A 12,999-nucleotide genomic window follows, 5' to 3' on the forward strand; every position below is an offset into this window, starting at 1 on the left:
ACCGAAACACTCAAACATAACACCGATTTATCGCTTTGTTTTTTCTTTTTTTTTTTTTTTGTTCTCTTTTAACTATATATTTCTTTCTCCTTTAACTATTTCTTCCTCGCTTTCTTCTTCTTCCTCTTCCTCTTCTTCTTCTTCTTCTACTTTTATTTCTTTCATTAATCAGTCTTGGCATCGTAAAACATTTATAGGTGCTTCGATATATTTCAACTTACGGAATAAAACGTCTAAACGAACAATCGATAACTTTCGTCCCTTTCACGCCCGGAAACCCCACTCTTCTTCTTCCGAGTCAACCGAACATTTTACAAGCATTCTTTCCCCACCTCGTTTATATACGTATACGCGTTAAATTTTATACATACATATATATATCCATATGTATATTTTTAATCTCGCCACCTTAAAAATATATATTATTGTCCTTAGATGAGAACCTTTTCTTTTTTTATTTCCTTTGCGATACTCCTCCGTTTATATCCCTTCGTCTCTTCTCTGGTCGTTCCTCTTAATCCTTAAGCTTCGTCGATTAACGCACAAAACTTGGGGTATATAATCTCCGCTCTTCTTTCTACAACTATAACGAAACGGAAAATAAATAATTATTATTATTATTATTATTATTAGCTCGCTACGTTATTGGATCCACTCCAGTAGGTAAGATAGAGCCTTCTCCTTTTTTGCACCAAGGACTCAAGTTCACTTCCTTCCTTCCTTCCTTCCTTCCTTCTTTACGATCGTTCAATCCTCGCCCCTCCCGTTTACCCAGAAACGAACACCACCAACGCTCACCCCCCGTTGTCTGTCTCGGTTCTCAGGCTGGTGTTAACTCGTCGAGGAAAAGAGGGTCGTCCACTCGACGAGCGTGGCCAGAGGCGACGTCACGTTGACAATCGTCGTTTCCGGGATTCGTTATCATACATCGTTGTCGTGACAGTACTCGATCTTCCGCCTGCCAAGTTGGAGACGACGTTTGTCCACGACGAAGTCGGACACGCACCCTTTTATGCCCCGATGGCCCGGCTTCCCGCCCACGAAAAGCTTGCCGTTCGTCGTCAGCAAGGTTATTTCCGTGGACACCTTGACAGGAGCCGAGTCGTCCACCTGTATCATCGACGTCCTCCGCCTTCTCGACGCTCTGATCTGATGGAACACGCCGTCGTCCACGCGTTCCTGAATCGAGTCGAAATTGCGTTGAAAAGGACAAGACAGAGAGAGAGAGAGAGAGGGAGAGGAAACGAAATAGAAATACGAAATACCCTGCTCCTCAGCGATATCTGCTCGTTTTTGCTCTTGTACGTGAGAAGCACTTGGCCCCCGTGCAACGACAAGATCAGATGCTCCACCTTTCCTCTTCCGATCCAGGCGATCAGACCGTCCGGGTGCGTGGTTCTCAATCTCAGCTCAAATTTGTTCGACTGTTGACCCTTTCGCCTAAAATATATCGTTTCGTTCGATCAAGACCTTTATTTCACGTTTTTCTCGAGGCGAACAATATCGAGCTACGGTGCGCGGCGAGGAAAAATGGCATATAAAAATGGCATAAACGTATAAACGTTTATACGTGGCAAGCAAGGGAATGGAAGAAAAACGAAAGAAAAATTGATAGAAAAGTATCATCCCCCTCCCTCTGTGTCAACTCTAGTTTCGAGTCAAGGTTGGGAAAGATGCGGCATTCATCTATTTCGTTATCGAGTGAGAAAGAAAAGGAAAAAAAGAAAATGGTCGATACTCAGGCATACATATATCCCTCAAACGAGTACGTATCACAGTTATTTCTTCGTAGAAACTTACTCCGTGTAATCGTAACTCTCGTAATCGTAGTCGACATCCTCCTCCAAGTCGTAGTCGGAGTAGGACTCCTCAAAGTACTCGCCGAGGGTAGTATTAGTCGAGTTAGTAGTACTATGCCGGTGTTACACAATCAAAAGGTTAGTGACAATCTCGATCGAAGAGAAAGGAGACTAATTAATTTCTACCGAGTTAAACGCTAAATATCTTAATCGAACAGCCTAACTTTGGTGCTCCTAATCTCGGAACAATAATCTCAACAAGGTGTGATGCAAGTGTGAGACGTGACTTTTTTAACAGGAGAATTATGCGAGATAGAGACTCGATCGAGAAAACGTAAACTTGAAGAAATTTCGATCGTGTTCGATTTACCTTCTCCCGTTCCGGTGTCTGAATTGCAAGAAATTGTCACCCTTGAAACGGACCGGCCTCTCGGATAATTCCGTGGACACGTCGTAGCCCATGACTGCGTTGGAAAATTGGAATGAGAAAAGGATGATTCGTCGAAAAGGTGTGTTCTTCGCAAAGTACTCACAAAATTCGCAATGCAGGCCATTGTAACCGGTAGCGCACTTGCACAGGTAACTGTTTAACAGAGGTAGACACACCCCGCCGTTGTGGCAGGGATTTTCGTTGCTGGGGCACGGCAGGCCGTCGTAGATTTCCGTGTTATGCTGGGTAACGTTGACGGCTAGATTCTGATAAGTTTTCCCGTTCACCATCAATCTTTGTATCGCACCTACCAATCCGGTTCTCGCGCCGGCCAGTCGATGAATCTCTCGCCAATGTCTACGACGAATTTAAATAAATAAAGAGATATATATATACATTTTCTTCAAATTTCGCGGAAAGAAGATTTTCATTCGACTCACTTAAGACCGCCTACGTAAAGAGGCATTTCCAAGTTGAGCTCGGTTAATGGGCTTCCCGATAAACCTCTCGCGACCGTTCCATCATCCAATTGGAGAACACCTTCCCTGCCCAGCCTGCTGATCCGAACACAATGCCACGTGTCGAGAGTAACCGGGTCCGGGGAAGTAATATTGGCGATACCACTTCCAAGATTGAATCTGAACTCGAGTTTCGCTTGGACCAAGTTTAGACTAATGAAATCACCCCGTCCGTTGTTCAACTGGCCATTGTAGAGTAGCAAACCGTCGCTGGCGTGCGTGAGGAACCATAACTCGATCGAGAACGCTTTCGCCACGCCCTCCAAACACGGCAGCTCGAGGAAACCGTCCCCGGACATTTCGGGTATCAACAGTTCCGTCAACTCCGCGTCCACTGTTGATACACCAAAACCCATTTAACCCACTCGTTTCATCGAAGCAAAGGTAAAAAAAAAAAAAAAAGAAAAATGGCGAAATTTTCGCTAGAATTAATAATAACGATTCAAAGAAATTAACTGACGTTTTCACTTACGTATCTCGCAGTGTTCCCCGGTCCTTCCTGGCGGGCACTTGCAAACGTAGCCACCCTGGGGTAGAATGTCGCAAGTGGCCCCGTGCTGACAAGGCTCCCCTATGCAAGGGTCCAACGATTCCTCGCAATTTCTGCCGGTGAATTGTGGCGGGCAGATGCATCTGTAATTGGGCGGCTCGTACTTCTCAACCGCGTAATTTCCATGCTCGTAACCGTTCTCGTAATCGAGGTCGTAGTCGTAGTCGCACTTGGGCGTCGCGCAACGTTTCTTCCCGTTCTTCTTCGATCTACGTTCACGATCGATCAGGGTGCAATGCGTCCCCTTGCATCTCACGATGTTCATCCCGTTCTTGTTCCTCGACCCCTTCCCCCGTTTCTGGATTCTCCTGCACTCGTGCCCGTTGCACAGATCCTCCTCGAAAATGGGCTGGCAGGTGGCACCGTTCTGGCAGGGTAGATTGGCGCACGCGTTCTCCCCGCACTCCTTCACGCGATACGTCTCCAATATCTCTTTGTCGCGGCCCACGTGAAGATCCACGTGGACTCGATTGATCTTTAATTTCCGTATGCAACCGAGGAAACCGTGGTTGGTCCCGATATTGTCGTAAACCCTGCAAACCCATCAAACATTCGAGAAAAATTATAAACATTTCGAAGGAAGATCCAAGATCCTCACTTGGAGTAATTGGTGGGCATATTCCCAACGAAGGTGTCTTGATTCAGATCCAGCGATTTCAACATTCCCTGACTCTGACCCACCACATCCTCCCCATCGTTGAAGATCAGAACGCCGTCCTTGTGGTATCGTTTCGCCGCGACGCTGTGGAACGTCTTCATGGTGACCCTTTCGGGCGAGGTTAGAATCACGGGGCCGTTCCCCAAATTGTATCTGAACTGGACGTGTCTGTTTAAGAAGGGAAGAGCAAATTTTTCAAGTATTTCATACGTGTCGAGATTGAAATTAATCTCGGATATATAATCGGGATGGTTGGCTGGGACTAATAGTTGCACTAATTCGTGGGATAACAAGTACGGTACCCGTCGACGATAGCTAACGAGACGAAATCCCCGGTGCCGTCGCTCTTCTGCTGGTTGTAAAGTATAATCCCGTTGTCGGCGTACGTCTTGAACTCGACCTCGACGCTGAACTTGTGGTAAGCCTTCAATCTGTTCATCCTGACGTAGCTCTTACCGTCGAACGACGCCACCTCGTAATCCCTTTTGCTCATCTCCTCGCAGAATCGGCCTGTGTAATTTGGACGACAGATGCAAACGAAGGTGGCGCTCGGTAGATCGATGCAGGTCGATGTCGCGTGACACGGATACGACAGGCAGGCACGGAATTCTTCGGTCGGTGTAACGGGCACGTAATTAGCTGGAAATAGGGTCAATTAGATTCTTTTCTTGGTTTGAAAGGGGCGCGAGAAAAGGAGAGCCGTTTTCGCTCGAGAGAAGAAGAAAAAAAGAAAAAAAATAAAAAAGAACAACCCTCCCTTTTCCTTCTCCTTCTTCTCCCGTTTCAACGACACTTTGCTCTCGTTTTTCGAAAGTTGATACGGAAGAACGGTTTTTTGTTCGAAGAAAATTACTACTGCTCGCTTCCTCTCGTTTCTTCGTATTTCGTCAAGAGAGAGAGAGAGGTCGAGCCACGTTTCGTAAGAATTGAGACATATGTAATGGAGAAAAAAAAAAAAAAAAAAAAGAATAGGGAAGAATTTACCGAAACATTCCTGCCTGTCGCTGGTCTCCGCGTATCCTTCGGAGCAAATGCAACCCCCGTTCGAGCATTCGCTGTTGGGAATGGTGCAATCCTTGTCGTCGGTGCACAGGTCTCCTAGCAGAGCGGTGACCACGCGGATCGTTGCAGGGGTAGGTCTGTACGCGGCTGCCACTCCTAAGAAAATAAGAATCACTCGATGAATCGATGTCTACGGATTGCTTCTCTCGAGGAGAGAGGAAAAAAGAAGAGAAAAGAAAAGAAAAAAAGGTGTATTCCTCGTCGCTCGATATCGATCCGATTACCGATGTCGAGCGGATCCCGAGTTAACCGCCAAGCGGATTTACAGACGCGCACGTACACACGTAGGCAGACGAGAGCGTAGTACACGCGTGTAGCGCGAACGTATATAAATTCGGATAGCATTTATCCGATCCTATTTCGAATTGTTAATTGCGCCACGGTGAAAGCGTTATTTCGCAACGACGAAAATTACGAAGCCGTGTTACGTGTTACGCAGAAGCTTAGAACGGAACGTGGACGGATAATAACGATAATAATATGATAAAGGTGATAAAGGTGGAAATTCATTGACTCGACTCATTGTCACTCTACGTCACGAATAAATTTTCAAGATCGTAAATTTAAATTATACCGATGCGAAAATGGAAATGTTGTCTCGAGTTTTACCGTGCTTTAAATTATCCCTGTCGATCGTGATGGTCTCTTGATGCGCCCTGTGAGTGTAAAAATAGCGTGGATCCGGTTCCGGCACCAACAGATGCCTGGTAGATTTCGACAAAGGTGAAATGGCGGCCGCCGGTTGAGTGTACTGCACCGCCGTGTACCTTTTAACGGGGAAGTCCGTGTTCACCATTGGATCGTCTGAAAATTTCACGTTATGTTCCACAATTTCTCTCTGTTGGGGGATTCGATACCTAATTTCGGACGAATTCGAATCGAATTTTCTCGAATTTTTCCTTCTCTATTCATTCGTCGAATATTTTTGCCGATGCAACTTGTCGGACCGTCGTGTTAATTAAAGGCGTGGAACACACCGTACAGTGATTTAAACTTCCATCTAAACGGATTCTCTTCCGAATCAATAACTGCAGATTAATTAAAAACCACAACAACCTGTCCCCGCTACATTTCGACCTAATTAATTACCATGCACGACGCACGACACACCCTCTCGATCGCTAAATTCCGAAACAAATTTCATCCCATCGAAGCGTCGAGCCGATCGATGCGAATACATCATCGGTGGATATCAAGTGGACGAAAGTAGCGAGAATTGCGAATCTTTCGAAAATGATGAAAATCGGAAAGCTAATTTCATTCGAGCGCTACGACGACAGTCCCTGAAGGAATCGAAGACGGATTGATAGGATTTTAATTACTTTCCAATCGCATCGTTGCTTCCTGTTATTCCATTCCATTCCCCCACCCCCCTCCCGACTTTTCTACGCGCCCCCCTGTACACCCCCGTATTCCTCTCGATAAAATCAACTCTTTTATCGACTGCGAGACAAACTTTCTCTCTATCTCCTTCGGCCCCCGATAAAAATATATTCCACTCGAGGGATCGAGGAAGGAAACGATCGAGGAGGGGGTTGAGAATTGCGAGGGGATGGATTTAGTCAATTTAAGAGTTGGACGATTGGCGGGGAAGAGAATCTGACGGGAGATGCGAGTTGACGTTTACCGAAGCCGGGGAGAATTTCTTTCCCGTTTCGTTCCAAAAGGAGGTTTGGAACCTTTTCATCGGACCGTGGAAGGCTTTATCGAACATTTCCCTGTTCCATTATTTCATTCCCTTCCCGTTTATTTTACAAAGTAGCGAGTAGCGAGGAACTGGGAGTGGGATTAGCCTCGTATTTATCCGTTCGAAGCGTGGAATTTTTATGAAGTTGGAACTACGATTAAGTGGAAGAGCGGTGAGGATGTCGTCGATTCATCGGTCTAGTTTTATTCCTCCTCCCCTTTTTCTTTCTCTCTTCCTTTTTTTTTCTTTTTTTCATCGAATCCACGACGACTCGATGTTGATCGACGAAAAAATAAGCAATGAGTTCAAAGGTGAACGACCTCGCCACGCGTAATTGAATATCGAAGACGAGAGGAGATGCCACGGCGTAAAAATATTTTCCCCTCTTATTCTTAATAATATAATTGACGCGAGACGGCGAGACGCGCCACTTAACTTTTCTCGAATCGATAAAGGAAATAAATCCTTGTACAACAAACAAACAAAAATAATCGACTCGTATCGAACAACCACCAAGCCAAAATCATGACGTACCAATTCGCCATCCTTCGCGAACGAGACGATTAATCGTCTCGCCCCTTTTTTTTCCCCTCTCTCGTGGCGATCCTTCTCGATCCTAACCCCACGTCCGACGTGAATAACGGAGTATCCATTCTTCTTTCGTCTATCCTTCCTCTCCCCCTCCCTGCGCTTTCTCGAAAAAATCGCGGAAAGAGCGATATTTACCAAATCGACGTCGACCACGCGCGGTTTCATCCCCCATTCGCGAAACACCTGCGCTTCCTCTTCCCTCTTCTCGAGGAGGAGGAGGTTGGAAGGGAGAGAAAGGCGCGTTGCCCATAAAATCAGGAGCCAGACGGACGAAGAGGAGGGAGATAGGAACGGGGAAGGGGGAGGGGGATTGGTTCGCGTGCACGAAGTAATCTGATTTATGTTTGACTCTCCTCCTCCGTAGGAGACGAGTCCTGGGAAAAGAAGAACTTTTTTAAGAGATTGACTTTCAGCGAGGAGGAGGAGGAGGGGAGGGGAGGGCTGAGCAATCGAAAATAAGGGGGTGCAAGAGGTTACGGGAGGGGATTCCTTTAATAGATTCCGACGTTTCGCGAACTTTGCCGGTGTGGAATACTTGGGAGGCGGCAGCTGGGGACGAAGCTTTTTTTCCACCTTCTCCTGCCGTTGCCCCGCCGAGCCTCGTCGCTGCTTCGTCCCGAGAATTTAGTTCGACCTTAAGTCGCCAACTTCCAGACGATTTCGAATTCCGCTATATATATATTTTTTTTCGTTCGAGTATGAGATGGTCGATTTCGATTGATTTCGAAATTGCGAACACGGCTCGTTCCATTTAAAGAAGAGAAACAAGGGTTTAGTGCTTGGAAGAAGAATATACAACGAGTACAAGTTATATAAGAGTATATTTGCTATTTTACTATTGGCTCGTTTGTTGTAAATGTGCGTAAACTTTTTAAAGACGTTTTCTGAAAAAAGAAAAAAGAAGAAAGAAAGGAGACGAAAGCAAAGTAAAATAAAAAGTTTCGAGCTAATCCAAGATTTAAGAAGCCGAAGTCCGGAACTTTCTTCCCAATTTACTTGGTCCACGTGAAGTTGGCGGAATTCGTGGCTAGAGGGATGCAAAGAGAATTGTTCCAAGGATAGATTTATCGGGAAGCGCGACACTCGAGCGCGAAATCCTTCTACGTGGTGGATTTATGGGGAGGACAACGGTATCAAAAAGCAGTCGATACTGCATTCGTTCCAAGTTCCTCTCCGAGAGGGGGAAGCTTTAGATCTCTCGCGGACTAATTTATTTTGATGGCGGAACTGTGCTTAACGGCCGGTGCAAGACGTTTCGTTACCGTTCCCTTTGCCGTTCCCGATGCTAAGTTCCAGGCATATCTCACACAGGGACCACTTAAGACGGGAGGAGAGTTGTTCGCCTCGAACTCGACGGTGATTTAGTTAAATCCACCTTTGGCGCTTAGTTTCACGAGTTAACGTCACCAACTTTCTTAGAATTTACCTACGAAGGGGGATAAAGAGGAGAATTCCGCGGATCTGTATCAAGCCTCGATCTTTCGTACCTTTCAATTCCGTGATTTCGTTCGAGCCAGCTCGACGTTTTAAATAATTCCACTCCGACCGCAAGAGTGAAATTTAAACTCGCTTTGCTTTGCTTTCTTCTTACCTCTCCTTCTTATTAATCTGGCGATAAATGCTTTCGGTTTCTTTTACTTTCTTTTCTTTTTGCTTCTTCTTCTTCTTCTTCTTCTTCTTTTTACTTTGAAAAGTTCACGCGATTGTTCGCGGAGGATTAATCACAAAAACGAGTTAGCAAAAAGAGAGCAAGCAAAGAAAGCTTCGGGCAAACGTTTCGGGTGTAAAGGGATTATAAACATATATGTATACATGTTAGTAGAAAGTTGATAAGTTTATTATCACGTAATGGATACACAAAGGAACAGGTTATGATGTTAGTTCTCCTAGTTCTTCCTACTCCAGTTTCTACGTATAATATTTCCTAATTAAGCTATTCTAAAATTTCTGCGAACCCTCGAAATCGTTACGACGTATATTTAAACGAACCCGCTCTTCCTTATTTATCATCTAAACTTCTTAAATATTATATGTATATATACGTGTATATATATTCGCATCTCGTCATCTAATTATCGCAAACACTGTGTAATTATTACTGTTACAAGCTACTACAACTTATACGACGCATCGATCTAAAAAAAGGAAAAAAAACAAGAATTCCTCGTTACTTATTCCACGCTATACATCGACGAAGCGGAACAAAAGGAAATATTCATAGACACAATCGGATCGAATCCGTGTTTCGACAGTTGAATCCAATTATATCGTCCGAGATTATATTGTCTCGGCCGTTGCACGGTTTAGTAATGCAGAATATAAGGCGGCCTGTACGGCGTACGTTCAGTGAACCCACCTCTGCAGTGGCCAAAGGCCTGCGTGACCACGTCCGCCTGGTGGCGACAAGCGTACAGCCTGAGCTCGCACTCGTTGTCGTATGTCTGTCCGTCACTACCGCAAACCGGCACGGACGGTATGTCCGATGGACAAGACGACGGACAAACGCAGTGCGGGCCACCGATCTCCGAACACTGGCCGCCAGAATAGCATTCCAGCTCGTTGCAAGACGTCGGTATCGGCGGTATAGTGTCCGCTGCAAGCACATTGAACGAACCCATTAAACCGATCGATGCGAATTATCGGACCCCGCGTTATCGCAGTGATTTATACGAGGTGATTTTGGCAGGTGGAAATGGCAGGATATGTTCCTCGGATCGAGGGCAATTTAGAAACAGGAAAGAGACGCGTTTCTTTTTTCTTTTTCGCGTCGATTATTGACAAAAGAGTTGGGTCTGTTCTTCGTAATACCTGAATAGCAACCGGTAAGCGTTAATATCTTGTTGTGATCGGTGCAAATGGTACATTTCTGACCCTGGATATCCGGTTTGCAGACGCAACGACCAGTCATTTGCTCGCAATCCTCCCTGACGGAGCCGAAAAGAGAGCAGCCGCACGCTGAAGAGATGATCGAGTGAAAATATTTATTTTCGAATGAATAGATCATTTCTCTCTCTCCCTGAGAGAGAGATTAATAATCCCTCGAGTCAATTATTTCGAACGTGCTTACGTATGCATCCTTGATGGCCCTCGCTGATTTTAGGCAAACCCCAGTAACCGGGCATGCATCTATCGCATTTCAGGCCGCCTACACCCGGCTTGCACTCGCACTGTCCGGTCTCTGGATTGCAGGTGTCAGAAACACTGCCTAACCTGTTGCAATTGCACAAACTCGGGCAACCTGCACCGTTCGGTCCTCGCGCTGCTGTCTTGCCATCCGGACAGCAGCCATGCCAGGAATCCGAGCACTTGACGACTTGGGTTCCTTGGGCTAAATAATTGGTAATTCCATTCGTGACTCGCGTTTCTCGAGACTTACTCTATGTGTGTATACATATATGTACATCTATAATACACATCTCATCTCATCTCTAATAAATCGAAAGATTTTATCAATTATGAGATATTTTTAAAGATTAGATCTTGATCGATTAGAGAGTGTATCCTAAGAATTTATACTTTTCTACCTTTTCTACAGCATCGTGCCAATCGCGTCGTTTGATGGCAGTAACTGTTGCTGGGGCAATCTCGTCGTTCAGGGCCGTTACCGCAATCGTACTCCTTTCCATCCGCGTCCACCAACGGGGGATCGCCATTGCAAGGTTTCACTTCCATGCCTGTGTACAAAAATACATGTGAATTTTCCACCATATTTCTCTCAATCGAATTTGAACGCGCTTCGATAATATCAATGGAAACGATTAAAGCTTCGTCTACGAAGAGAGGAAAATAAAATTGAAGGAGGATATATCGAAGATGGAGGCGAAGAATCGATCGAAGCGAACCTTGGCAAAGATCTAGGGGTCTGGGTCTTAGCTCTTGCTGCCTCTGGCAAGCTTCCATTTTCATAGCGCAGAGGGACGAATAGGTCCTGAGATCGCTGCCGCAAACGGGGCGCATATTTTCCTGGGAGATGGAGGCGCAATCGAACTTGCAGCTGCATCTTGGATAATCGTCCGGGCCGAGCTCGCAGGTAGCCTCGAAGTCGCAGTTAATGTTCTTGCAAGCTTCGCGTACCTGGGTGCTGGTCACGTCAACCGCGGTGGTGGCCAATCGAACGACCGCAGGCGTCGACATCGTGGCTATTAGTAGAAGCGGTTAAGGGATGGTTAAAGTAGTTAAAGCTGTTAGTCGCAAGATGTCGTTAGATAGTTAGTTTCGTTGGAGAGTTTGTTACCAGAGAGCGGTACGGTTAATATCACGATGGACGATAACCGGTGACATTAATACGGGATAGAAAATTGCGGAATCGAATCTTTACTTAGTCTCTCTCTTCCTCTCTCTAGTTTACGAGAAAATTTAGAGAGAGAAATCTTACTGAGCGCCGCGACGGCGAATCGCTCGCCGCAATCGCCGTAGAATATCACGTGCAACACTGGCAATTTAGGATCCCTCCCACAGGCCGCCCTTTGCAACTCGCACTCCGACGGATACGTTTTCGCATCGCTGCCGCACACTGGCTCCCCGCTGCTCTCGGGACACTCGTCCGGGCACACGCACACGCCAGCCATGCAGCGAGCCCCGTGATCGCACTCAACCCTCGCGCAAAGCTCTGAAAAAACGTTCACCTTCCTCTCATCTTTATCTTTCTCGCCCGATCCTTCCTCTTCCCAGTTAAATCAGGATCAACTTACCGCAATCACCCACGTAGTTGACGGTGATCGACGTTTGAGAAGTGCAAGAGGCTACTTTCATCGCGCATTCGTTGGCATAGGTCACCCCGTTCGATCCGCAAATCTTCTCCGGGGCGTCTTTCGTCTAGAATTATAAATACACGGGGGAGGGAATGATTACGTTGTCAGAAGGAAGAGAATTGGAGCGAAGTTCGTTACGCGATACTTTGGCGGACAGGTAGACGAAGGGAGGGAAGGGGGAGTAGCGGAAAAACGGGGAAGTTTGCACGCGTTTCGCACTTGTTGCACGGGCGGTCCAAGGCGGCCAGTGTTCCGACATACGTTGGCGTCGCGACGCCGCCGGGGGGATGAGAAATAATACGCGAAAGAGCGAAACTTAATTAGCTCGGCTGCGGCTGCTATCCAGCCACGCCGTTGTTTGCTTATTACGCGCGGTGTCGGCCACCCCTGCCGCCCTTTTTCCTCCCTTTTTCCCGCGTTGTTTCATCGCAGCCGCGCCTTTCCTCTCTCGATGAAACGTCGTCACAACGGCGATCATCGTCTAACCAAAGATTCTTTTTCCCTCGAATAAAATATCAAATTCAAACCGTTCGCGAGCACGGTTGAAACGGTTAAACGGTTAAACTATTAAAACCTTTCCCCGCGAGTGAAATATGGAGTCTCTTGTGGAAACGTATTACCGGATAGCGAATAATTAAGCTCGGTTAATTACTTCCACGGAAAGAAACTGCATAATATCCTGTTAAAAGAATTTATATTTCTATTATTACATTTTTATATGAAATTTAACAGAAGGTTGGCCACAATAAACGGGGTAATATAATTGATTTAGAAAAGCAATTACGACGGGGGGGGGGAAGCGAAAAGAGGGGGAGAGATTCTTTATCCTTCGAATCCTTTTTTTCCTCCTTCACCCTTTTTCTCCTTCTTCTTTAATCCGTTTCGGCGGTTTATATAAATATCACGATTTTATTTTCACACCCCCCTCCCCCCCACGATAAAGAGGGCGGGGC

General features: G+C 46.1%; 1 protein-coding gene across 6 annotated transcripts in view; it reads right to left on the reverse strand.

Moving 5' to 3' along the window:
- Nucleotides 1–921: 921 nt before the first annotated feature.
- LOC100869960 (agrin) overlaps nt 922–12,999 on the reverse strand; it is a 314,930-nt gene continuing 302,852 nt past the window's right edge. For 4 of the 6 annotated variants that reach the window (XM_086907395.1, XM_086907394.1, XM_012491686.3 and 1 more), the window contains 18 exons: nt 11,987–12,110; nt 11,671–11,904; nt 11,138–11,434; nt 10,820–10,969; nt 10,363–10,623; nt 10,104–10,250; nt 9,652–9,888; nt 5,627–5,821; nt 4,940–5,113; nt 4,258–4,594; nt 3,896–4,123; nt 3,220–3,830; nt 2,670–3,081; nt 2,333–2,586; nt 2,170–2,263; nt 1,801–1,911; nt 1,266–1,440; nt 922–1,179 (listed from right to left, as the gene is read on the reverse strand). In XM_086907395.1, the coding sequence (XP_086763521.1) occupies nt 922–1,179; nt 1,266–1,440; nt 1,801–1,911; nt 2,170–2,263; nt 2,333–2,586; nt 2,670–3,081; nt 3,220–3,830; nt 3,896–4,123; nt 4,258–4,594; nt 4,940–5,113; nt 5,627–5,821; nt 9,652–9,888; nt 10,104–10,250; nt 10,363–10,623; nt 10,820–10,969; nt 11,138–11,434; nt 11,671–11,904; nt 11,987–12,110 (4,299 nt within the window). The remainder of the gene's footprint in view (nt 1,180–1,265; nt 1,441–1,800; nt 1,912–2,169; nt 2,264–2,332; nt 2,587–2,669; nt 3,082–3,219; nt 3,831–3,895; nt 4,124–4,257; nt 4,595–4,939; nt 5,114–5,626; nt 5,822–9,651; nt 9,889–10,103; nt 10,251–10,362; nt 10,624–10,819; nt 10,970–11,137; nt 11,435–11,670; nt 11,905–11,986; nt 12,111–12,999) is intronic. The other 2 variants (XM_012491688.3, XM_012491687.3) reach the window with 2 other exon arrangements.

This window comes from Apis florea, unplaced genomic scaffold, assembly GCF_048593485.1.
Source record: "Apis florea isolate Af1SG1 unplaced genomic scaffold, ASM4859348v1 contig_2897_pilon, whole genome shotgun sequence".
NCBI lineage: Eukaryota > Metazoa > Arthropoda > Insecta > Hymenoptera > Apidae > Apis > Apis florea.